General features: G+C 38.5%; 1 protein-coding gene across 6 annotated transcripts in view; it reads left to right on the plus strand.

Annotated features, from left to right (window-relative positions):
* ADK (adenosine kinase) overlaps positions 1–27,517 on the plus strand; it is a 296,049-nt gene that overhangs the window by 222,086 nt on the left and 46,446 nt on the right. For all 6 annotated transcript variants that reach the window (XM_061344234.1, XM_061344239.1, XM_061344238.1 and 3 more), the window contains one exon: positions 26,549–26,584. In XM_061344234.1, the coding sequence (XP_061200218.1) occupies positions 26,549–26,584 (36 nt within the window). The remainder of the gene's footprint in view (positions 1–26,548; positions 26,585–27,517) is intronic.

Consider the following 27,517-nt stretch of genomic DNA (forward strand, 5'->3'; position numbering starts at 1 on the left):
TTGGAATAGAATTAGCATTATCTTTAGTATGTTAACATCTTTTTCTGGGCTGTAGCACAGAATAGCACTGTTGTTTACAAAACTATAGTTTCAGTCTTGTTTCTTTTCCTGTTTCACCTTGTTTCGCTCTACTTACATAGCTCAAATCGTATTCTTATTCCATCAAGAGTTTTGTGTCTGATTACAAATCCACTAAGTAGTTTATTTTTTCTGATTTCCTTCAACAAAGAGCAGCAAAACTAGGCATTTGAACTCTCTTCTTTCCAACTAGTTATACAGTCTGCTGTCACTAGGTTTTCTACACTTTGCAGATTTTATAAGAATCAGTGTAACCCACTGATGTTTCCCGAAGAGTACAGAAAAGCGCTATGTGTAAGTAAACAATGCAAAAAGATTTTTTTCTTCATTGAGATATATGTTGAAGGTTTTTAGAACTGATTTCTCCTAAACCGAGTGATTAAAATCTACAGTTTTAATTTTTAATTAGATTTTAGAGTTAAGATATTAAAATTGATAATATTGGACATTTTCATTGATTAAATTTACTAATTATACAAATAAAACATAATTAAATGGCATTAAAAGGAAAGCTAAATGTGCATTGTATTATGAAGCATATGCAGTGGGTCATAAATACATGTCAGGGTTGCCAAAATATTTTATTAATTTCTAAATAATTTTTCAAAGCATTGTCAAAAGGTAGGAAAGGATGTTGGAAAAGGGGTTGAAAAGGATACTGTTGCAACGTACCTAAAATACCTGAAATATACATGAAAGTATCCATGGTTTTCCCAGAGGTCTTAATTGATCTCTAAAACTTTGCCTTGTCTATAAATGTAACCCACCCAGTTTACAACAGCCACGTGAAATAATTTTGTAGCCACATGAAAGTGTCTCCTTAAGCTATATTTTGAGGTTTAGTGGTAGTATTCTGACTTACAATACCATTTGTTTAAATATTGGCCTCCCAGGGAAGCAATGTCCAACACACACATGATAAGTAACAATGTCAAAATGTTGCTCATTAAGTCCTCAGACCCTATTTGACACCTCGTATTCCATGTCAAAACCAGTAACATATGCAGCCACATTAGGGAAACTTGCATATATGAGTCAGTTTGCTTTCCACGCTAAAGCAGTTGCCAGGTGAAGGAGGTTTCCTCTAAAGGAAACAATTGCAACACTCTAATGGCTGGGATGGTAAATACTGTGAAACATATAAATCTGTATGGTTCATGGTTATGTTTCTAGCTGTGTAGAGGGGAACCCCCTACTATGAATTTGAAATTAGCAGACAATTGCATTCTTCATTCTCAAGTTATTTCATTCGGATGCAGCAGTTTCACAAGCAGAAAGTTTATTCTTCCCAGCCACAGTTAAGAAGTACTTCCTCACCACCCTGACAAAGGAAGTGACAATCAGTGTCTGCTTGTGGCATGAGTCCTAGAGCTCAGAGCCAGCTTATTCTCCCTGCTCTGTAAGGCCACAGGCTGTCCTTGTCAGTAAACAAAAACCTTTAGCATTTAAGATACTCACTTGAAAGCAATGGGAAATCGGTACACATTTCAATGGAAGACCCTTAGGATCCCCAGCTAGTCTGTTCTTAAGTGATACTTTTCAGGCTGTCCTGCTGTTACCAAGGTCCAGCCCTGCTAGTTGAATAGGCTGTTTGAGGATGTCCCAAATATTTTTGGAGTTAAGAGGTCTATTTTTAAATTTTCTGATGCTGAAGGCTGGATCCTGATTCAGGAGAAACTCACTGATTTCATTGAGAAATGCTGCTTCTTCATCTTAATATTGTCCTTTGAGTCTAAGCCAGTCAGCAGGTGCCGGTCAACAGCAGGCTCATTCTTTGTGGCTGTCCTTCTGAAGGATATAATTTTTGTAATTCTGAGAAGCTAAGCTATTAGCAATATCTTTGGTTCCTGGCAGGTAAGAGACCTCATAGAACTAGGTCCTCTTAGGGATCTCTTTTAACAACATGTGTTTCTGCTCTGGAATTCCCCTGAAACACCAGGGCACTTTTCTCTAGTCAGACTGTTGACCTCTCCAGGTTGTGCGGCATTCTTTCTTTTTTAAAAGACTGGAAATTTCATGAGAAATTAAAAAAACATAAATTGTGTTTGGTCAGTTCTGATTGCTCTGAAAGGAGGACCTTCCTGCAACTGAAAAATACCTGAAATTCCATGGAATTGCAGTTATCTTCCACCATCAATTCACCTGAAGTTTTTTCTTAACTCCTTTTGAAACGTGGGTAGTAGTCAGATGCTGTTAACACACACAATATTTAATATATGTGTCATTTTGGAGCAGCTATGACTAACATGTCTTTTTCTTCCTGTTGCAATTTCTACTAGACCAGTAGATACATCTGTGAGTGGTCTTGATACATACTAGCTTCAGATAAATGGATCTGTCAATTTAAATTCTGCACATGTAGCCGCCAAACACTATGCATTTGATTTGAACATCAAAGTAAATGCCAGATTTGGATGGAGCTGCATCCTGGTATATGTGAATTACGATAATGAGTCAAACTACTAAATCTAACTGCTGAAAAAACACATCATCTGGAACCAATGACTAGACTTCTTCTAGAGTCAACTGGTGAAAAGAACTGAAGTAGTACATAGCCTTATGTCAATTGTAGCCAACCTCTGAACATGCATTATCTGAGAGGTGGGTGGTCACACTTATGAGTATTCTAAAGGGTAGCAGTGGTAGGAGGTGAACCCATTATTTAGATTATACAATGGAAACCATTAGTTTCAGAAGTCCATATTAACTGAGTTTCTTTCATATTTCAAACAAGAATTTGTGTCTGAGCATGGGTGACGCGTGTATATATTTCAGATAGAGCAAGCTAAAATAGAAATCAAAGTGTTTAGTGTGTTATCATAATCTTCAGCTGTGCTTTTGGGATAATTTTTAAGCTGGCATGGAAGTGACAACACAAGTCATCCCAAAGTTATCTTTCCTTTAAGATACGGATATTAAATATTTGGGGACGGTGAGGGAGGAAAGTCTTTTCTTTGTAACAGACTTTATTCAAAGCAAACCTATTCATTTTGCACCTCTTCCGCTGGAGGGTTGGGGTTATTTTAGGAAGTTAAACGTCAATTCTTTCTTTTTAACCATCTCTAATCTCTACTATTCTTAAATAAAAGTTTCTTTTTCTTGTTATTTGGAACTTAAAAGTGCACTGTATAGAATACTGCAACATAAATTAACAGAATTTGGTTACTTTGGAGGGCATTTGGATAGATCTAGAGTGAGATGAGAATATGTAATAGGTTAACAAGGAATGTTATCACACCAGGAAGATGCCTAATTCAGGAGTAAATTATGCAGATGTTCATTTTTGTGGCTGTTGTTTAAGATAACAAGTTTTAGAATAGTATTTGTGTAATGAAACACAAAGCAAACCCCTTAATTATTCTATTTCAAAACCTATGCATTCCATGATACATTAATGATTTTGAGTACTAGGTGGATGGGAAGAGTTTGATAATTAGACAATGTGACTGCCCACAGTCATTATCCTTTAACACTCATTTTCTAGGGTAAAACCCAACTGTTTAATGAGAGTTTAAAGGAAACTGAACTGTTCCACAAACTTTCGGTTTCCTTCAGTTTCCTTTGCAACAGTTTTCTAAAGACAGGGTTCAGGACTAGATAGATTGCTGATCTGGTCCATTATAGTCGATCCTGTAGTTCTTGAACAAAGATATTTCTTTCAAGAAGAGATAAGCCAGATAACCAGAACTCCTGTTTTACAGTATATGCAACATTTGGAAAGTTTTCAATGAAATTTTTTTAATTTCAGTGCTACTGTTTTGTTCATCTGTTAATAGGATCTCTTGCAATAAATCTTTGTTGAGCATAATGGGTAAGAAAAATCTTACTTCATGTAGGTAAAATTCCCCAAAGTATATTTGAAATAGATCCAACTCATCCTGCAAATTGTTTGAAATATAAGAAATTTTGTCTATGTCGATCACTCCAAATCATGTTAGAGCATTCGAGCAGTTGATGTCATCTACCTGGACTTGTGTAAAGCGTTTGACACTGTGCAACACAACACCCTTGTCTCTAAATTGGAGAGACATCAGTTTGATAGGTGGACCACTCAGTGGATAAAGAACTGGCTGGATGGCTGCACACAAAGAGTTGTGGTCAATGGCTCAATGTCCAGCTGGAAACCAGTAATGAGTGGTGTCCCTCAGGGATCAGTGTTGGGACCGGTCTTGTTTAACATCTTCATCGCTGACATGGACAGTGGGATTGAGTGCGCCCTCAGCAAGTTTGCCGATGACACCAAGCTGTGTGGTTCGGTTGATACGCTGGAGGGAAGGAATGCCATCCAGAGGGACCTTGACACGCTTTGAGGTGGGCTGATGCCAACCTCATGAAGTTTAACCATGCCAAGTGCAAGGTCCTACACCTGGGTGGGAGCAATCCCAGACACAGCTACAGGCTGGGCAGAGAAGAGATTCAGAGCAGCCCTGCAGAGAAGGACTTGGGGGTGCTGGTCGATGAGAAAATGAACATGAGCTGGCTTCAGTGTGCGCCTGCAGCGCAGAAAGCCAACTGTATCCTGGGCTGCATCAAAAGGAGCATGAACAGCACGTTGAAGGAGGTGATCCTGCCCCTCTACTCTGCTCTCTTGAGACCTCACTTGGAGTATTGTGTGCAGTTCTGGTGTCCTCAACATAAAAAGGACATGGATCTGTTGGAACAAGTCCAGAGGAGGGCCACAAAGGTGAGCAGGGGGCTGGAGCACCTCATGTATGAAGACAGGCTGAGAAAGTTGGGGCTGTTCAGCCTGGAGAAGAGAAGGCTGAGTGGAGACCTCATAGCAACCTTCCAGTATCTGAAGAGGGCCTATAAAGGTGCTGGAGATGGACTTTTCATTAGGGACTGTAGTGATAGGGTAAGTGGTAACGGGTTAAAACTTACACAGGGGAAGTTTAGAGGAAATTCTTTCCTGTTAGGGTGGTGAGGCACTGGAATAGGTTGCCCAGGGAGGTTGTGAATGCTCCATCCCTGGCAGTGTTCAAGACCAGGTTGGACGAGGCCTTGGGTGATATGGTTTAGTGTGAGGTTTCCCTGCCCATGGTGGTGGGGGTTGGAATTTGATGATCTTAAGGTCCTTTCCAACCCTAACTATTCTGTGATTCTATGTTACTTACTAATTTAAATCAAGATTGTAACAAGTTAGATGTTTACCTTTTCCTAACATTTCCTTAACTACTTTTTTTTTTCTTGTATATTTCTTGAATTCCATTTTTCTGGATGCAAACACATCATACCCAGCAACAGCCTAGGGTGCAAATTTGATAGAACTGTACTTTCCTCTTTTAATTCCACATGTTACAAACAGTTCTATGGATCTTGTGTTGCTTGTCTCAGCTATGTGGAAAGTGTAACAAGGTCTTCAGTAATACTTATTACTGAGCATAGTCACAGTTCTCTCTTGAAAGAGCCAGCTTCTGTGCTCTAAAGTACCCCAACTAGCCATCTTTCTGTAATAAGCCATCCCTTGGAAACCCTTTCCGTGTTGCTGCATTCAGTAATATCACTGCAAATATGAAATGCCTCCCTAATATTGTACTGGCTAGAGCCATAAGGCATGCTGTGTTCAGGCCTGTATCAATATCTTTGGTCCATGGATGGCTGTAAATGGAATACTGACAATATTGGAGAAGGGAGATACTCAGCTTGCCTGCATGACACTGTATAACCTCAAAGGCCTCCGAGATATTAAGCCTTACATACAAGTTTACCATCTATCAATAAGCTATTAGGGACTAAACTTGGAAGGTTTCTAAAACATTTTCCCTGGAGTCTAATACAACTTCCTGACTTTACAGACAAAGGCATATGAAAAGTTGTATCAATACAATTTTTAAGTTATCTAAAATAGTTTTCCTCTGAAACATGTCATATACACAATATATGGTGGGTCGCATGTTACAATGATTTTGTGCATCCTATCCTTTCCTAAAGGAACTTGCATTACTAGCTTGCTAATTGACCATTTGAGAAATGTGGCCATCCCAAGACAGCTTCTCTAAGAAACCCTCGAGTTCTTTTTTTCTTGCCTGTCTCCTACCCTTATTATTACAGCAGTTAACTTTATAGAAGGTGTTTGGAGTACTTTACTCTGTACAAAAGAGAGTAAGAGGCATGTCCTATCCTGAGAAACTTGAATTTTAAACACAGGTAACAAACGAAAGACTGGAGAAGTAACGACCAGAGAGAGGTGAAATGTCATAATAATAATCGTACACTTGCTCAGTGCCATTACCAAAAAAAATGTATCTCATGTATCAATTTCTAAAAGAAATACAATCCATGGAAAGAAAAAAGTCATGGCGAGCTATGCTAAGTCTAGATACAAGTCCTTCTCTATCAATCTTCTTTAATTCTTGTGCATGTTTCCGTTTGGTTTTGTTTTCAGTTTTAAATATCATGCAGAATTAAAGCAGTTCATGATCAGTTAAAATTTTAAATGTTTAGGAAAGCAGTATTTAACTGTTCTCCATTTACTGCGTGTTACTTGGAACCAGAGAAATCTTGTATTTTTGTAAGCATAGTAAGCTACACTGTTTTTCTTTAAACTTTAGGGTATGAATTATATTCCTATAATGACAGCTGCAGGGTGGAATGTTTTAACACACTGGAGTGAGATATATCTTGGACACATTCTTGGTATCTTAAGTTCAACATGCTCCATATGGTGCCACTGAGCCAGTGATTTTGAAGAAAACAGTCGAAGACTGCTGAAACAGCGTAAAATACAAATTAGTCCTTGCTACATAAGTAAAAAAAAAGATAAAAATCACTGTCAATCTTTTCAGTTTTCTGCATGAATACTTCCAGCAACTTTTAATAGTAGTCCCCATGTTTTAAAACAACTGTTGAATTCTAGCCGAACAGAGTGAAAGATTGTGGATGTAAAACGCATACTCATTATTAGCTGTATTAAGCCTAAGTCTCATGCAGGAGAGCAAAGGGAAAGGAGATTGGGCTTCCCTGTGTTGTCACATTAGTCTCTAACATTGCCACAGGGATTGTGTGTTACAGGATTTGTGAGAAGTGGGTTGCTTTTTCCTAACTTGGTTCTCTGTCAGCACAAAAGAGGCATGGAAGAGCTATGTCGCAGGGAGGTGTTTTCTCAGCCCTAGTGTTGAAAATAGTAATGGTAGGGTACCATGTAGTAAAACTATGTAATAATCATGATTATGACTTAAATATTTTCGTGTTTGTGGTCCTGGACTAGCCGGGAATTATGTTTTCAGGATGTTGGGCTTTTTTCATGTATGTTTTTTTTCATAGTACCATGACATGTAGGAGTTAATGTATGAGTAACTTGCTTGTCTGTCTTTTATCTTAACGTGATTGGATTTTTTCAATATAAGCTTACTTCTGAGTTTCCTGAGTTTATGTTTATGCATATGGATTACAGTTCTTAATAATGAAGTTATTGGTTCATACCCAGATTTTAACTCTGTATTGACCTGATGTAAATTTTAGTCCTGGATGATGATGATTATGGCTTTTTAAAAGCGTCATACATGGAGTCCAAACAAGAAAGCCAAGATTTATACAACCATGCAAAAATTCTGTCTCTTTCAAGTAGTATCAACCTTAAATCATTTTGTATTGATACTGACTTTTAGGAAAAAAATAGAACATAAGAAAAACAGCCACAGTGCACCAACCCATACATGTGTGCCTTTTCTATCAGCAGAGCAGCATAATGAAATGAGAGCATTACTGATGAATCAGACCCTTAAGGTGGTGATTTGCGAGTTATATTAATGTGAAATTGCACATTACAGCCTGAGCTGATCTAGAAATTTAATGCCAGCAGAAGATGGAGATCTTGCTCCCTGTTCTCCCCCTTTTCAGACGTGTAGCGTCTGTCTCGTGTTCTCTCCGTGCAGTGGAGCTAAGGCATCAGAGATAAAGAAGAGGCCCAATGAGGTATGCCTCATGAGGCCACGTGATTTTTAAGCAGGGATGTAATTTGAGGCAGTCAGTCTAAAAGTGAGAAACCAAAAGAGAGCCCTTGAGTTTCTTTCCCATTGATGAATTGTTACAATCTATAAAATCATTAGACAAGGACTGACAGGTAACCAGCATTTTAGTAATCCCATGTTAGAGCTACCTACACTGCTGTACTCTCTCTAGATATAATTAGATAAACAATCATCAACAGGTTGTTTGAATTTCCATCTTTAAATACAGCTTGGATATCAACATTCAAATAATGATTACTTATTGACATATTTGTTAAATCCGTTGGGATACAGCCAATGTCGGTATATCTGGTAGAAGACCTAGATGCCCATGGGGTCATTAATAAAGCTCCTGTACTCTCAGAAAGTACATTCAGAACATGCAAGGTCTTTATACAGTATTTCTCACAATAAACAGAGGTCAAATCTCTGCTTTAAGTAAAAAAACAGAACTTAATATTGGCGTTAGAGACATGACCAGAACATCAATGATACAAAAAGGTAGATGCTTTCTCCTCACATATAAAATATAATTACTGCTTTTTTTTCTTTTCTTGCATCAGCTGGGCTCTCTAGTTTAAAAAAGCTGTCTGTTGATATTCATCCAGTCACTGGAAGTACGTTAGTATATGTTCTATGAAAGACTTATTCATCTATACCTCCCTCATCAGTGATAACTCTGTAGGCCTTCCAGTCTCAACACTGCCCTAATCCATTTGCTATGATGATCTAATGCAGCTGTCACCAAACACTACCCCCTTTCTTTCAGAAACATAAGACTTCCAAGCCGTACATGTAATCTAAGCCAAGGAGACAATCCTGAGGGATCCACTTGACCTATCAGTGCCTTCCTTCATTTTGTGCCATAGGTAGACTGGGCCCTTCAAGTTATCTGCTCAGCAGGATTACAGTCCTTGTCTAAACTGGAAGACAACTGTGCTTTCCTTCTCTGAGTCTCAGTTCATTATCACTATGCGTGAAAGCTTGTGTTAAGCTGCATGTTAAGCTTGCACTTAAGTGTTCCAAACCAAGTTTGTGTATGAAAGACTTATAATTGTGTTATATTATTCAGCTGGGACGAAAGGAGGACCTCTTGAAGCCAAATATTCTTTATGATGAAAAGCAGAGCATGAAAGGAGACCAAAACCTCTTTCTGCACATTACTGCTGTTTGCTAAAGGAGGCAGGGTTCAGCCTGTTCTTTTCTAATTCCACATCTCAGACATTGGTGGATTATTTGAGGGGAGGAGGAAACAAAGAATAAGGGAAGAGAGATCGGATAGAGCTTCCTACCTGCAAATGACTCTGTGTTTCCCAGAGATGGAGAAATTTACGTAGCTCTTCAAACTTTAAACAGTGGCTCAATCTTGCCTCAGTGCATTGAGGCGTGGGGGAGTGGTTTTCTTCGTGCATGCCAGAAGAAGCCTGTTCATAGTTTGCTACTTACAGGCCAATAAATTATTTCTTCAAAAGGTTCCTTTCTTGATGAATCAGTCTACTCATGTGTTTGCACTATATTATGTAAGAGGAGCCTTGTCATCTTATTGAAATAATAGGACATTGCGAGATACCAAGTATTTATGGCTAGATTTAATGATTTTAAAGGAAGCAAATTATTGCAGCTCCAGGGCAGCAGTAACTTACATAGTGACAACTTATGCATGTTTTATGTACCTATTTACTTCAGTGTTCACTACGAAAGTATAGTTACCATAGCAATGACCATGTCACCAGATTTCTTTGGTAGTTCTGAAATACTAAATACCCATATGCTACCTGGTCTGTGATTATTTTCTGCACAAGTACTGAAAGTAGAAGTTGAGAGTGTCACACACTTCTCTAAACAGACAGTAACACATTGATTTACAGAACGTTTTATGGTGAAAAGCAGTTGGTGCAAGTGGATCTCAGGTCACTAGCATCCATGGTGTTGTAAATCCTTTTCCCACTAAGCTGAAAGAAAAGCTTCACTGCTTCCTATCCGTGGGGACTTCACTAGTATATACTTAACCTTTACTATTCTGTGGAATATTGGTACTCACATGCAGTGTTCCAGGAAAACAGCATGTGGTATTCAGAAAGACATTTTCTCTGATTTTAAGTCTGAACTCGTGCACAAAGTCATCTTTTGGCTATTTACAGCTTGTTAATGTTATATAAAATAGCATTACAAAAAGTGGTGCATTTTTCCCCTGCTGCTGCTTCTACTTTAGAAATGGCAAATTTATGAAGAATTTAAGTAGTGACCTTCTGTACCTCTGGATGCAGCTCACTAACACTGATAGAATTGAGAAGCCAAGTAGTATATTTCTTAAATCAGCATTTTACCCCTGGGGCAATGGCAGGCTACCCCAATGTGACTTGTGGCAGTGAGCAAGTAAAAGGTGAAAACTCTTTTACCACAGATCTGGACTTCTTGTAGCTAAGTTATGTTTTCTCACATGTACATAGTGAGAGATAACCTGAATACGTATAACAATTGTGAATACAGGTATTTGAAGAAAAGGAGTTTGCAGGACTGCAGACTTAATCCACCATTTCAGTTGTTCTCCTTCGAGAAAGATTTGTGTTCACAGGAAAATTAATCTGAACTGAAATAGCACATTATTTTGAGCACAACATCTTTAACTCAGGTTTGTATTGTGTCCATTTGTGGACAGTCTTATGCTGGAGCAAGAATGGTTTGTTCTTGTTTAACTTTGAAAATGTGTTTAACTGAAGAGGAGCAGGAGGTGTTGGACAAACATGTCAACACATGGAGCCAGCCACTAGAAATTCCATGGGAAGATGCAAAAGTAAAATTGATCCACATTTATGTAATGGTTAATCTTCTCTTTCTCACATCGTGCAGTGTCAGAATTCTTCCACAAAGAAGGAATCTCACTTTGCTGGGCAGGGAAGTAGACATGGTGCTGTTAGGTGTTAAGTTTATCTGTATGAGTTGTAGGAGGAGTTAGAAAATTACTTTAGCTGGGAAGTTTGATCCAACCTCCCTAAGTCCTAGAACTGGATGGAGATGGAGACTTGGGTGGTTCAGATTCCAGCTTTAGGTAGCAATGCCACCATTTAGACTCTAGATCTGATCAGAGCTCCCAGAGGAAAATGAAGTCTTAAATTAGAAAGAAAGAAACTTTTTTTTCCCCACTGTTTCCATGTTGACTCAAAATTGTGTAAAAGGATAGGAAAAAAAAACCTCTTTCATTGTGTAAGTAATGAACTCTTTCATTAAGAAGTAATTCTAACTATTTCAAGTTTTATTTGGTTTCTCTCTGTTCTCCTGTATTTCTTTCTCAGGGGAAGAACAAACAAACAAACCAACCCTCAGTATTTTTATGTTTGTCCAGGCAGCAAGTAGAATTTGCTAATAATCCTTTGAGAGCATAGGTGTACCATTCAACCAATGACATCTGGTACACATGACTCGGGGCAGGAGACCTGCAAAATTAGGCGATTCATTTGCTGGTGCAAGCGCTGGACTTCAAGAGTACCTTAAGCTGTGTGGCCTTACATGAATTACCAGCTCATGCCAGTAACTCAGGTAGTTCTGAGATCTCTGTTGATGCTTCACTGCCTGATATAAACATGCCCAAAGACCTATATTATAGTCTCTGAACTTTTCAGAGACATACAGGTACTAGTCCCTGTATAATTTACCAGGTAGCCTTCAGCAGTGACCTAACCATGGTAAGTGTAAGCTCCAGCAAGTCAGTGGAGTATGACCACCCAGCTTCACACTGATGGGCAAATATGGTGGGAAATTTTGTCCAGAGAGCCAACCCTGTCTACGGCTGGTTTGCTGTGTGATAGATTAGGTCACTCTATGTCTCTCCACTTTTACCGCATACTGCTTTCATAGTCAAGAGTGTGTTTGTTCCAGCTGTGATGTTAAAAACTGTAACTCCATTTACACCTACAGGAATAGTCTGTCTGGAGTGGTTTTTTATCATTACTGGCAAATACACTCAATAGAGAAGCACATGTATCTTATGTATGTTTGAAGGTATAACGTACACTCACATTTGTTGGCACTGCAACAGACTTAGGAATAAATCTGCCTCAATTTCTGGATGAACGCTGTATTTCTGCTACTGAAATCTGACATCCAATTCTTGTTCTGTAGCTACTTCAGTATTGTTATTTCTTTTCTGTCCTCTTGTGGGTACAGCCACCCGGTCTGGAGTGGTTTCCATGTGTGTGATGCTGCTCTGCTGCCAGGAGCAGAGGACCTAATTTTTTGTGACATGAAAAGAAACTTACTGGTACAGTACATTACTAAATGCTAGAGACTTATTTCATGAAATGGGAACACCGCAGGGGAATCTGGCAAGGAAGATGTGTTTATGTAACTGAATTGAGTGTTGCAACTGCCATCAGTTAGTTCCCTTGGCTGCAGTGAGCAAGTTGGGAGAGAAAAACAATCCAAACAGAGATCTTCAGACACTGAGGGCAGCTCTAATTACATACAAATAATTAATAAAAAAGAAATGCAGTATTATTAGAAAATACAAATACCATTCATTTTCTTACATGATCATGTATACTGAGCTCATTGTGAGGGACAGAAGCACCCAGGCTTTTTCACTTTTATTTGAAGTACGTATTATTTGGGTGTCTTCAGCACATTCTGATATCCCGGGGAGATTCATGACACAAGAGTAATTGCATATAATGTAAACAAGATCTGCATTAGTTGGCTCTGTTACTCAGAATCCTTTTCCAAGTCCAGATGTGTGATGTGTAAATGTTAGGAGAACAGAGTCCTTATGAAGTAGTTTTATCAAATGCAGCTAGTCTTCCAGAAAAATGGAGAAAATATAAATTAGAGCTCAAGACCTTGGTCAAATCTGGTGCATAAAGTTTTATGGTTATATTTAATGTTCCATATGTGCTTTGGACAAGAGCCATGTTTGTAAAGAACTGCTTCAATATAATTTTTTAAAAGTGGCACTTTTAGCACAGTATCCTCTGCAAACTGTTCACTGCTCGCCATGTAAGCACTCCAGGCTCCACATAAACTGTTTGTTTTCATGGTCTAAGCCTAAAATCAAAATGCCTTTTAGAGTATGGTGATTTTCAAAACATGTCATGGTAGATGTCATAGGTGACATAACTCAGAAGAGTTGATTAACTTGGCTGAAAGAGGTGAGTGTATGATATAAAAATAGGGCAAGAGACAAGGAGTTAGAAAGATGTGTAAGTGTCTGCTAGCACTGAATATCCGTTCTGGCTTGTTGTTTATAGCATAATCAGATTTTACTATGTTGTATGAGCACTGCATTCCTCCTAGCTCTTTTAGGGGAAAAAAAAACCAACTCAGACCAAGGAGATTCTACAAATTTGTGCCACTTTTTAGAGGCCCTGGTCTGTTTTTTTTTTACTTCATTTCCCTAAATCCCTAAATAGCCATCTTTTTTAAAAACTTCCAATGCAGCATCTGGTGTGCTGTTATTGCCGCTACTTTTGCTCTGAAAGCGTAGCACTACTGGTTTAGAATGTTCCCATTCATTTGTTCTCTGGTATTTGGCCAAAAAGTTTATTACTAATATAAGAGAAAGAAGCAAATTTTCAAGAGCCCAGATCGGAATGCAATCTGAACAAAAGAACAGCACTGCTTTGACCCTACAGCTCTTTTAAAATTTTGCATAAAATGAAGAGGCACGGCGTCTTGGAAGAAATTGCAGGAATTCTTTGTGTTGGAAAGTGTGAGGCAAACTAAATAGATTAAAATAACTTCTGGTATATTTAAACACAAATATAATGCTACAGGCAGAGGGAAAAAAAAAGATTCTTTACACTTCTAAGCACTCAGGAGGTGTGAGAAATCTGTAGTGAAGGGCTTGAGCAAGTACTTAGCTAAAAATAACTTGTCCAAAACTGAATTACTACTACTATTACTGTGACTACTAATTTCAGCTTCAGAATAATTTACAGTCTTCCATTTGTCGTGTAATAAAATAAGAAGTGTATCAGGTGCAATTTCAGGTTCATTTGCAATTTGCTAACATATACTAAGAAATAGTGATGGTTAACATGTATATAAATGTATATTAAAATATAATGTCAATCTGTTATCCCAGTAATTAAAAATTAGTTGTGAGACAAGTCCTAAAATAAATGTAGCACTTTAAAGAAACAGAAGTAGAGGTTAAATGGTAACTGTTCGGAGCTATAGCTGAGGATTAAAAAATGTTCTTTGAGTCTAGGAGTATGTGGAGAATGTGCATATGGTAGAGTCAGAGATGGTAAGTTTTTTATTTGCCTATGTGCAGAATGTTATTGCTTGAAAACTATTATACATTTTTATGATCCTTTAGAATACACAACTGGAGACTGGTGACACTAGGACAGTGTCCTTGCTTTAGCAGAGATTTAGAGAACTGCTTTTGTAAAAAGAGCACAGTTGAAAGTCAAAGTTTTTTTTTTTTATTCAAATGTAGACCAAATCTTTCATTTCTCTTCTGTCTGGACTGAGTCCAGATTTTATTTTTCTGCTTGGCTTTAAAAGTTGTCTCTGTGAATTTACAAACTGAGGAACAATAGCACATAGCAAATAGTACAGCCACCTCCGTCATAACACTGTAAGAAAAATGTATTTGAACTTTAAAATTTTATAACTAGTGAACATATGAAGTGCTGGTTTTGAGGGAGAATAGATAATCATTCATTGCTGTGTTGATAGTTACTATATTAACAAGGTAAAATTGCTTCACAGTAACAAGAAGATACCTCAGTGCTGTTGAACATGAATGGTGATTTTACCAGTACGTCTCAAAACAACAGCTGTATGTCTTCATAACCTTCAAGTGCTCACAAAACTTCAAAGTGCCGATAAGTTGTGGTATTTTGGTGGCTGTGATTCTGCTGCAGGCATGGGTTGTTTTTTTCCCTAGTTAGCGGTATAGTGTATAAAAATACTTGTGAAAACCACTGATTTAACCAGGAATGGTTAGGAGAATTGAGTGCACATAGAAGACTGAAATACAGATTTCAGAGAGGGAGATCGCCTTTGTTTTGTCAAGATGTATATACATTTGGGAAAGTCTTGTGTATTTGTGTGAATATGAACATAAAGTTGATGTAACAGGGAAAGCAAATGCCTGACAGACAAAACCAGTATGGATTCAGCTTCTTATCAATATTGCTGCTGCATATCCAGTGCATCTGAGATGTCACTTGGGAGTATTGTGTACAGTTCTGGTGTCCTCAACATAAAAAGGACATGGATCTGTTGGAGCAAGTCCAGAGGAGGGCCACGAGAATGATCAGGGGACTGGAGCACCTCCCGTATGAAGGTCGGCTGAGAAAGTTGGGGCTGTTCAGCCTGGAGAAGAGAAGGCTGCGTGGAGACCTCATAGCAGCCTTCCAGTATCTGAAGAGGGCCTATAAGGGTGCTGGAGAGGGACTCTTCATTAGGGACTGTAGTGACTGGATGAGGGGTAACAGGGTAAAACTTAAACAGGGGAAGTTTAGATTGGATATAAGGAGGAAATTCTTTACTGTTAGGGTGGTGAGGCACTGGAATGGGTTGCCCAAGGAGGTTGTGAATGCTCCATCTCTGGCAGTGTTCAAGGCCAGCTTGGACAGAGCCTTGGGTGACATGGTTTAGTGTAATGTGTCCCTGCCCATGGCAGGGTGGTTGGAACTAGATGATCATAAGGTCCTTTCCAACCCTGACTATTCTGTGATTCTATGATCTTAGAGCAAATGATCACAGTAAAAGAAGGGGTTTTGCATACATCTATCCATGTAATAGTGCAGTGCTAAACTGTGCACTTTCAACAAATAAGTTGTTGTCATAATTATGCTGTTATGTATTAGGTAAAAGATTACTGATCTTTGATGCAGGAATGTAATTTGCCATAATTACATCATTTAATTTTGATATTTTTTTCTGTAGGAATTCATGCATATTCATACATCATTTTGTATTCTTTTTTGCATCTTACTCTATCATTTTATTTATTTTTTTTTATGAATGTGGTGTCTTGAAAGTAGAAAGGAATGCTGAAAAAGCTTGTAGTTTGCCTTCTGTCCTAGGAATTCTGAACCCCACTTCTTGAAAAAAAGAATCACTTTCATCTCTGAAATCATAGGAACAAAACCAATATACAGCATAGTTATGATCTTTTTACCTAAGCCAACTTTTAAAGGAAAAAGCAATTATAATGAAATGAGAGTGATTTGAATGCATGAAGCAATTGGTTATAGATTATTTGAATATCTGCTGCCAAGCATATTATAACCGACATGAAGTTCAGTGATCAAGACGTTAATAGACTTCCATGTTTTTCTTTGTCTTTGGTGTGCTGTATAGATATTAGCAGTCCTTTGGCCAGCTGGATGAAGGGTTTTTCCAAATCTGAGAGATACTGCTTATTTGCCAGAGCAGCTTGTTCTGATTCATTTGTAGTTCATGACAATCCTCACCTGCTGTGTGGCTGTAGTTATTTGTTTGGTTTCTTTACCTGTTTCTTTTCCATCCTAATAGTCATCTGACACTTCCGCACATATCAGTAAGTCTTTGAAAAAGTCTTCCCCTATCTGCCTAGGCCCGATGTGGATTTTATCCCATGCTTGCAGTCAGTAGCTACTATATTAAAGCAAATCATAATACCAAATATCAAAGGCCTTGACAGAGTGGAGAAATGGGTGGATGGGAATCTCATGAAGTTCAACAAATTAAAATGGAAGGTTCTTTTACCTGGGGAGGAATGCTGATCCCAGGACAGGCTGGGAAACAACTGGGTGGACAGCAGCTCTGCAAAAAAGGACCTCAGGATTCCAGTTGAAAAAAAAAACTATGGATTTGAGCCAGCAGTGTGCTCTCACAGGAAATGTGTCCAACAGCATCCTTGCCTGCATTAGGAAGGACATTGCAGCCAGTGGATGATGATGATCCTTCCCGTCTACTCAGAATCATTGAGACACATATGAAGTTCTGTGTCCAGTTCTGGGCTTCTCAGCACGAGAAAGACATAGACTTGCTGAAGTGATACCAGTGAAGGACCGTAAAGATGACTGAAGGTTTGGAGCATCTGTCATATGAGAAGACTGAGAGCCTTAAGAAGAGGTGACTCAGGGAGATCTTATCAAGGCATATAAATACCTAATGGGGGGGAGTAAATAAGATGGAGCCAGGCTCTTCACCATAGTGTCTAGTGACAGGAATCATAGAATCAGAGAATGGTTTGGGTTGGAAAGGACCTTAAGATCATCGAGTTCCTACCCCCTTGCCATGGGCAGGGACACCTCACACTAAACCATATCACCCAGGGCTCTGTCCAACCTGGCCTTGAACACTGCCAGGGATGGAACATCCACAGGTTCCTTGGGCAACCCATTCCAGTGCCTCACCACCCTTACAGTAAAGAACTTTCCTTATATCTGGCCTGAAATTCCCCTGTTTGAATTTAAACCCATTGCCTCTTGTCCTGCCACTGCAGTCCCTATGGAAGAGTCCTCCGCCATCCCTGTAGGCCCCCTTCAGATACTGGAAGGCTGCTATGAGGTCTCCACGCAGCCTTTTCTCCAGGCTGAACAGCCCCAACTTTCTCAGCCTGTCTTCATACAGGAGGTGCTCCAGATCTGAGTTGCAAGCACTCACTGAAGCCAGCTCATGTTCATTTTCTCATCGAACAGCACCCCGAAGTCCTTCTCCTCAGGGCTGCTCTGAATCTCTTCTCTGCCCAGCCTGTAGCTGTGCCTGGGATTGCTCCGACCCAGGTGTAGGACCTTGCACTTGGCATGGTTAAACTTCATGAGGTTGGCATCAGCCCACCTCACAAGCGTGTCAAGGTCCCTCTCGATGGTATTCCTTCCCTCCAGCATATCTACCGAACCACACAGCTTGGTGTCATCGGCAAATTTGCTGAGGGCGCGCTCAATCCCACTGTCCATGTCAGCGACAAAGATGTTGAAGAAGAAACAACCACTCATCCTCAAACACTCAATGGTCAAAGCAGGTGAATTCTAATTTTTACAGGTGTTTTTTTTTTTTAATTGTGGAAGAAATTAGCAACTTCTCCAAGATGAAGAAGTGCCTTAGTCACATCTGGAATTAGATAAGCTCATGTTCTTCAGTCAGGGCCACAGTGACCTAATTGTGGTCAGATTGAAATTTTGTTTTTTCATGCAATGACATATTGTGAGAGTCACAAATACAGACTGAGAACTACATTTTTCCTTCCATGGAGTAGCTGCAGTAGCTAAAACTGAAAATACCAGAAAAAAAAAATTGTATCTTGAGTATTCATATCTTGAGCACAGATAAATGCATCCTCAAATTAGTATTAAATAGCACAACAAACTCAAATAAGAATCTTTAAGTCAACTGGGTTAAAACTTCATGGAAAGGGTAAAATGCGTAATACTAAGATCAGTTAAAAAGTTAGTGTTATTACTGGAGGTTGCAGTGAGCAATTTTATTTTCTTGCTGGAGTTAACAAGCAGTGTAAGCCTAGCACATGAAGTGTGTTATGCAATGATTGCTCTTTATGGGGTTCCCAATACTATAGCCTTAGTTATAAATCTAAATGGCTGTGCATGACATCATACCGAATAAAGTATATAAACCAACTCAATTTCAGTGCTAAATATGTGTTAACCTTTCAGCTGGACTAGAAACAGGTTTTGCTGGATCTCAGCGCTTTTAGCGCAGTATCTGATTATTCTTTTCATCTGAAATTGCTAGATGAGAATATCTTGTCAGTGATTTCAGGCTGGTCTGAGTGGTTGCAATCATAGGAGTCCTTCTTGAAAATGATGTAATCTTTTATTTCTGTTTGTCATCCTTCAGGCAGAAAGTTAGCACTAAGAGCATCCAATGAGCAGTATTAAAGACTTCAGAAGACCCCGTGCATCTTTTACTTTTTTTGTATGTGTATAAAAGTCTTCTAGCTATTAAATTAATTTTAAGATATTTGCTTTTATTTTTCTTATGTTCTCCTGATTTGGTGATTATTAAGTAAGGAGTCTTTTTTATTTCTCTCTCTCTTTTGATCATTATGCATCTATTTTTAAAATAGGGGTGCATTTGACTAGAGAGGCTGTGTAAGAGAGTATCGTGCACTAATTTGAAGCTTATCATGTATGAGGAGACACACACATACAGAGTCATAGGTAGTTCAGTCCTTTAGGTAGGAATGTAAGGTAGAGATATAAGTAATAGCGCTTTATCCATCATAAAATTTCAAAATGGCTCAGAGGCATTTCACTGCTGCAGCTGTTGCAGACCCTGTAATGGCATTAAGCTGTGACTCAGGGTGATTTTTTTCCATGGAAGATTCTAGCAGGAGCTATAGTTCTGGTAATAACCTGAATAGGAGAATAAATAACTTGAATATTAATGAATTGTACATGATACAGACGCCTCAGGGTGAACCCAAGCAGGACAGGAAATATGTTTCTTTCTCAATTCTTTTTGCACTAGGCTTTTTCAGACAAAACCCTCCAGTACTCTGCCAGAACCCCCTCTGAACATTACAACTTTAACCCCATACGGTATTTGTACTTGTTCTGATTATTCACTTGAACTGACTATTATTATTTTATAGTTTCACCTACTAGATCAAGGCAGTGTAGATATATTTACCAATATCTTCAGTACTACCAGAGCAAGCTGGAACAGTGTTTTAGGATAGGATATGAACTCTTGCTATCCTTTATGAAAAAAAGAGCAATTTGGGGGTCTGGCACAGCTCATGGGAAAAGTAAAGAGGAAAAAAAGCACTTCAGGGTTCCTTTATGCCCGTCCAGTTGATGCCAGCTGTGCATTCTTCAGTTACAACCAGCGACGGGTAGGTACTTGCTCAGATACTGCTGATTCTCAGTGTTGATTCTCAACCTGCATGCAGGGGCTGTCCATTCTGTGACCACTTTTACTGATCTTCTCTGAAACGTGAACTGATGTAGAGTACTGACCAAATCAAGGATTAGTCTTCTGTACCTGCCAAACGAAAATAAGACTGAAGCATTACATCCATGTATACATAAACAAAAGTAATACTGAAGCATTACATCCCCAAGTATACCTCAAACTTTATCAGCTATAGCAGAATTTCACCAGATAGACATTTGTTTCAGTAAATATGCTGGGTGGTTCTTTTGACTTATGTTTTTCAAACTGTTGTTTGACCCACATTAAAACAACTGACTTTGCAGGGAAGAAAAGGAAAAAGAAAAAGGATAAAATCACATTTGCCTCCTGAGCCCTGAATTACTTTATAAATGGCCATTTTTAAATATGGTCATACAAGCTTGTATTGCTTTTACACAGGGAAATGTGGTAATAGTTGACCTTAAAGTAATGCCTGTCTAAATCAGACTACCATGACATTAAAGGTTGGATAGGACAATCTACAGTGTTTTGAGTAACTGCTGATAACTATTTAAGCTGAATTGAAGAAGAACATATGTATCTTACCACTAACAATAATAAATGTACTGTTGGCATTAAAGGTTAGTGAACCAGCTGGAACTATGTCCTGTAGACTTTCCCTCCATTCATTTCAAATAACAGAATAATAGCGGCCATTTGCTGAAATCGTATTTTCAACTGATCATCAGATAGTGTTCAGCAGTTTCTACCTCTGATTCCTTAGGTAGGTCATGATTATCATTACCACAGCTTTGACACCACCACTATTTACATAACATGAAAGTAATCATAGTTCTTGCATGCTGTTAATTCATCATTTTAAGAACTGTGGATCTGCTGTTACACATATGTGTATGTGTATATATTGCATCTATTTTCTCAATTAAAATTGGCACAGGCAATAAAATCGGGTATAACTTAGCTTGCCTGTATAGCATTCACAGGAAAGAGGAGTATAAAGACAAGTTGTACTACTGCACGTTTGTGGGATGCATTGAATTCCTGGATTTGATACAAGACCCCAGTAAATGTGTCATGAAGTTAGTAGATGTATGTATGACAACTTTGTTATAATTCAAAGGCAGCAATTGAAAATCTATTATCCTGTCTGTGCCTTAAGCCACATTGCCAGCATCATATTTAGTGTAAAGTGGGCTGGAGCTGGAAGGGTGGGAAACATAGCAGAGCTTAATATCCCCCCTCCTTAAAAACAAGCTTAGCTCCTGTGCTATGGTGAGTGGTTTATGAAGGAAATACCAAAAGCAGGGCACATGGTGATCTTGATAAATCATTCTTCGTGACTTATCTCCTGACCAAAAAAAGAAAGTTTTAACTAAAGAAGGTGTCTTTTATTGGCCTGTATGCAGAATTACTGGGTGCAACAGATACTGCTGCAATCAGAGGTTCTCAGTACCTACAGCGTATATAAAATTAAACGTATAGCTCTAAAAGCGCAGAATTTTATAAGAAAACCCTTTGTTAGGGGCATGGAAAGGTGACAGAAAGTACAGGTAGATAGGAAGGACAAATATGCCTACCTAAGGAAAGATGAACTGCAAGTGTTCATAATTATAATAAAGCAGAAGAATTTCATGGTTCTGTAGTGCAGGGAGACCGATAATACATAAATGATTGGTTGGTTGGTTGGTGGGTTTAGAAATTTTTGCAAGTAAACTGTCCTTTAGGAAACCATGAATAAAAATGTCTTATTTCATAAATACAGATCTTCAGCACCTGTCTCTAAGAAAGAAGAATTGTCAATATAAAACAACTTTGATTATTTGAGTCAAGTTTTTGTAGAACAAAGTTGTAGGTGCCAGTGTGCATCACTAGCATGAAAGTCTTCCCTATATCCCCATTTGCTCATTTACTTTGTTGCCACCCATTTCATTTAGATAACAGGGTTTTAATGTTAGAGGAGATCTGTGAAACTAGCTTTGTTGCTGCAAACAAGGCAATCTGTAGAAAATCAAGAGAGGATACAAAGAACACAAAGTTATACCAGGATTGGGGATGAACTCATGAGTGGGATGGATAGTACTAAATAATAGTACTGAAGAAAAATGGAATTATCTGAGCGAGATAATAGTAGCCTTTAATGTTGTTCAGCGAAACAATATAAATGGTTGAAAACTAACAATTCATCCTTCTGAGCTGTATGCAAGGAAGGAAATGTTTAAGATTGATTTTTAGAAGATTTCACAGTTAGATTCAGCAGTTTAAAATGTCTTGTAAGACATAGTGGTGGAAGTTCCATTCAAATTATAATCAAACATGGTTGGTACCAGCAGGAATGGTTCCATCAAATACAGACAGTAAGCAGATGGTCCTCATAGTCATTTACAGTTTCTAAGTGAGTAAGTCCACTCAAATTTGCTTTTTTATTCCTTTCTTTTTGTTGCGCACTGTGCACTGCACTACCGTAAGGATCTTTCTCTGCAGTTATACATGCCGTACTTATGTGTGCTGGTTTCAGATTACACTGATTCATGGGTCGGGCTGTACCCACTGGGTCACAGAGGAAGAGGACGATATTCCTGAAAATGCGAATAGGACTTGCTTGGGGATTATTTTGGGTAAATCAGGAAGTTTGCAGTTACTGCAGTAAGAACTTCCTCAAAACCTGGCACTAATCTCCCAATTTAAAAAACTGAATCACATCCAGGCGTTGTTTTGTTGGGTTTTTTTTTCTTCTGTTTCCCACTCCGCAAGGAAAAATAGAGAACTGGAGAATTGCACAGGGTACTACTGTAATATGTGAGATTAGGTTATTCTGTGACGTTTCCTCTATCAAGAAGGATGGCAGGGGAGGGATTAGGTTCAGTGTCCCCTGCATTTGCTTTCTTGTGTAATTACGGGAAATGCATTCAGTGTGCAAGGGTATCATTGCTGTCCTGCTGTTTTATCATTTCTTTATGAGATAATGTTGATTTCAGCAATGAAATGCAAATTTAGTTTACAGTGCTCCTTTTCTCCATATAAAGGTTAAAATGTATATTGTAGATAATACTGTTATTGAAGCTTTTGAAACAGTCTTTGTCAGCTAATTTTGGCAATACAGGGTTTTAAATGCTGTTCAGTGCAACTGCGTGAGGTTTATGTTGGCCTACATGAATTAATTTTAACCCAATACGCATGTTGGTACCATTTTGGCTATAATTCGATCAAGTCATCGTAGAATCCTGGTACCAACAAAAATGTTAAATATATAGTATGCCTCATGTGCGTTATGGCAAACTGAATGTGCAGTTATTGCATCTTAACTCTATAATCGTAAAATTCTTACAACACAGGGGGCTAGCGAATACTCCTAGGAATGCAGATGCTAATAGATTCTGTGTTTGGAGGGTATGTTTCTGTTTACTTGTAAACAAATACTTTGTATTGCTGGTGATAAAAGGGCTCAGAATTTTAACAAATCCTGTTAAAATCAGCCCAAGTGTAGATTACAGCTCCGTTTACTAAATGCAGGGACTCTAACAGCAATAAAATACATGCAAAAATGGAAATAGTTTTCAGCAAGTGGGTTCTAGCATAACAGCAAGGCCAGTACTAATGGAAGTTGCCTTTTTTATTGTTATCTCTTTAATGTATCTCGCTTTCCTGTGTAAGCTGCTTACTATTGTACAAAGAGAGGGTGTGTGTTAACTTTGGTGACATTGTGTTACTCCCATTAAGTAACGCTGTACACAGGGTTTTTTCAGCATGACTGTACTCAGGATTTTTATTGTTTTTTCTGCATGAGCCAAATAACATTTCATAACTAATAACAAATCCCATTTCTGCCTTAGGTGGTACAGCAATAAATTTGCTGTCGTGGTCAGTAAAAAGATTATATAGAAAAAGTAGGAAAAGGAGTGAGAGTTTTTAATGTATTTAGTATGAAATAATGTTTAGTACTCTTGGGCAAAAAGAGCAAAAAGGTGGGGGGAGAGGGTTTTATGAAATGAGATGTTCTGTTGTAGGCGATAATGGAAAATAGCTCTGAAAATGCTGAGTTGGAGTAATGACTGAATAATGTCTAAAGTTTATCAAAACTGAAAGAACTCCTCATGTGAAATGAAGCCTCCTAAGAAAATTCTGTTCTGTCGCTGTTTTGCCTTGCTGTTGTCGCATGTCACGCATGAATGAAAATGCTGCATTCTCTTGGGAGCAGTAAAGCTTCTGTGTAGGTTGTTTATTTCCTTAATCCCTCCTTCTTCATGATTTCCAATGTCAGATATAAAATGGAAAGCCTGTAAATATAGTGATTATCATACTGATTATCACCTGCATCAGGGAACGCCCCGGCTGGCCGTTGTAACCAGTCTCCACATGTTACAGCCACTTAGATTTTAACCTGACTACTTTATTAGAGATGTGAAGCTCAGTATGAGGTGCCCTAGGGCTGCACAGATGGGTTCTGCTTGTTTCCTGTTCTCACTGTTACTGTGAATAGATACTAAAAGGTTCTCATCGCTTTTATCTGGTTAATTTACTTTGAACTGTCCCTGGCATTCAGGGCCTGCCTCACATTTCGCACCATTTTGCAAACACCAAACTGTAGTCTCCAAATGTGTGTTTTGAGGTTTATTATCTTTTTTACTGGAAGGACCTTAATTCTTAAAAGGATGTAATTGTGAGAGAGGCTGATTCTTAGGGGGCTGTAGGCACAGTCCTTGCTGAAAGAATCTGCTCAGGAGTTTTTCTGAGGTCCGGTTGATAGAAGAAGAAAATTAAGATTGCTGTTGTTCTTTGGCGCTTTCAGACACCCTTAGATTAGAGGTCAACTGCAGGAAAATCTTTGATTGTTATGCTAGCTACCATTATTCATGCAGCCAGGCAGCAGACCAGACTAAAAGATGACACTCTAACAGGAAAATCCGAAGATGAGATACTTTTTAACAAATGTGCAATCATTTATCCTTTCTTGTAGAAGGGCCAGGTCTTTCAAACCACATGTGCTATGCATGGGTGCTCCAGCACAGAAAATTAAGATGAATTCTCTCAAAATCTCCCACATAAGGAAACACTACTTAACTGGAATAGTTTTTATTTCATGTACTGGTGTCCAGTTTCCTGGCTAAACAATAGTTTAACACGGATGTTAATGTCCTGCTGCCCTGGGACATTAAAGAAATCCCCTTAGGACAGATCAGTGTAACTTCCGATTTCAATTGCATGACCAAAAACCTGAGGTTAAAGAAGTAATTTGGCTACAGGACATAATTTTTAGCCCATTTACTTATTCTCTGCTCCCTTATCACTCCCTTCTTTCTCTTATTTTGTGTTGGTTTTTTTCTGTGTCACAGTCCCATTTGAGGCTTTCTTGATTGTGTTGCGGTTCATTGTAAGCGCATCACTTTAGAGTGGCAGCATGCAGACTCCTTTTTTCATACGAGCATAGGCTTTGTTAATCACATGCTGGTTTAGGAAAACACTGCATGATATCTTTGAACCCTATACTCCTTCTCGACAGCCAGGCTAGCAAATGTCATTGCCTGTGTGATGTACAAGAAGGAATTCAATTGTAAGTAAATTGTCAAAGTGGCTAACCTTGCCCGCACCCAATTGTCAGGACCATGATTCAGTTTTTCTGTCAACATCAGCTAAGGCTAACCCGGTCAGCCTTATGTTTTTGCAGGGAAGCAGCCTGAGGAGTTGTGCTTTTCAGCTTATCACATTTTATTAACCTCAACTTACTGTTGTTATAATCAGTTGTACCCACTTCAGATTCTTGTGCTTCCTCCAAATTGGCAGATTATATAGGAACGCAAGTATGTATTTTCTGCTGAGACTAAAAACTGTCATAGGGCCACTGGACTTAAATGGTTTGGTGCGGTAGTTATTTCGGTTTTGTTGGATTGGCTCACCATTTTGGCTCAAGACTTATCCCTCTATTAATAACACTTGGCAAAGATAATCTGGAAGAATGCAAGTTGAACTATAAAGACTTTGAGAGTTTTCTTAAATGCTTGCAATGTTAATGTGGAAAGTGAGTGAGAGGAAAAGATTGCTTTTGTCTTCTGTCTCCTTGCTTTTATTTCCAAACAGATTATAATTGCTCCAATTAATATAAATAAGAGATGAGGACATTCTGATACCCTGATGTTTCTTCTGTTCTGTCAGGAAAAGAACATGGTTAAATTGCCTAAAGCAGTGATTAAGACATCAGAGTATTTTAAAATGCTCATCTGATTCCACCACGAGGGCTTGATCACATTTTGTGATCCTTTTTTTAATGCACTGTAGATGACAAGTGATTTTTTTTCAAATGACTTGATAACCTGTATCCCATGAAGTGCTGTACATAAGTGAAGATATAATGCCATTTCAATTAAAAGTATGTCTGAAGGATGTTTGTCTGGGTTTGAAGTAGTGGTTTCCTAGTCCAACTCCTATCTCCAGAAGTAACTTTCCAGGCTTGCCTGGAAAAAACATACTGTACCTTCTTTATTTGAACTTGTGAAATGTGTTGACATTGAACTGTTGTTGGGCTTGAGGGAAGGAGGGGGAAGCTTTTGGTGCAGCTATCAGAATTGAACAACTGTATATGGGTATATTGAGATAATCGTGTAAAAGGAGAACCGGCTGAATGAGTTTCACAATGTGTTATTTCTTCATTATCTAGCACTTTATAATTAACTGTTCTTTTTTTATTATTTCAGGAAGCTGCCACTTTTGCTAGAGAGCAAGGCTTTGAGGTGAGTTAACCCACAATTGCACACTAAACAGATCCTAACGGGTTTTTTTCTTGCTGATAATGAAGTTCTTTTGGACAATGATTGATGTGCTATTATACTCTCCAAGCCTCGCAGCGGTTGCCATGGAAACTTGGCAGTCGTCATGGTTTCTTTGTTCTGCCAGCTCAGTGTTATGACGCACTCTGCTAGGTCTGCACCCAACATCGCCTACAGATGTTATTTATTGAATTTTGAAAAGCCTCTTGGGAAGCCGAGAGGTTGGGCACGGTTTCAAGCTGCCTCTGCAGATATGGGACCTGTCAGTTTGTTCAGTTAAAAAGCTACCTCATTAGCTGCATTACACTCCATAAGGATTCACTGCTAAAGCAGTGGTGAAGCAAGACTAAATAGTGAAATATAACACCGCTTAAATAACTTAAACCCTGCCATATGCGGATTATCATTATGCAAATGAATTTTAGAAAGGTGGTATATAAAATTGTTAGGTACTGATTAATGTAAACCGTGCTTCTACAAACAGCTTCTTTCAGAAGGGGTAGTGTGGAATTTGTGTTTCAAAACATATTCGAGTTGGTGTTTTCCATCTGTGCTCTAAAAATGTATGCTCCTCTACTGTCTTGAAGTAAACACTGATGATTTTACAGTGATTTTCAGAGCTTTTGATTTCACCTTCTTGAGGTATCTATTTGAATAGTATCTCCCATTGGCTAAATTCACATAACTTAATCTGGAGAGCTATCATCTATTGGTCTCTAATGCTAAATTCAAATAGGCAGGTTTTAAATACTATAATTAATGTGACAACGGTTGTGCTAATTTTGCAGATAGTAAGCGATCTTACTGAAATCTATGTTGCAGTACTGAACACACATAAATCCTTTTACATGTTTTTTCAGTGAAATAAGATCCACCTTAATTGATTTGTTTGCAGTG

The sequence above is a fragment of the Neopsephotus bourkii genome, unplaced genomic scaffold (genome assembly GCF_033783945.1).
Source record: "Neopsephotus bourkii isolate Nb327-2 ecotype Australia unplaced genomic scaffold, CSIRO-AGI_Nbou_v1 NB_196, whole genome shotgun sequence".
NCBI lineage: Eukaryota > Metazoa > Chordata > Aves > Psittaciformes > Psittacidae > Neopsephotus > Neopsephotus bourkii.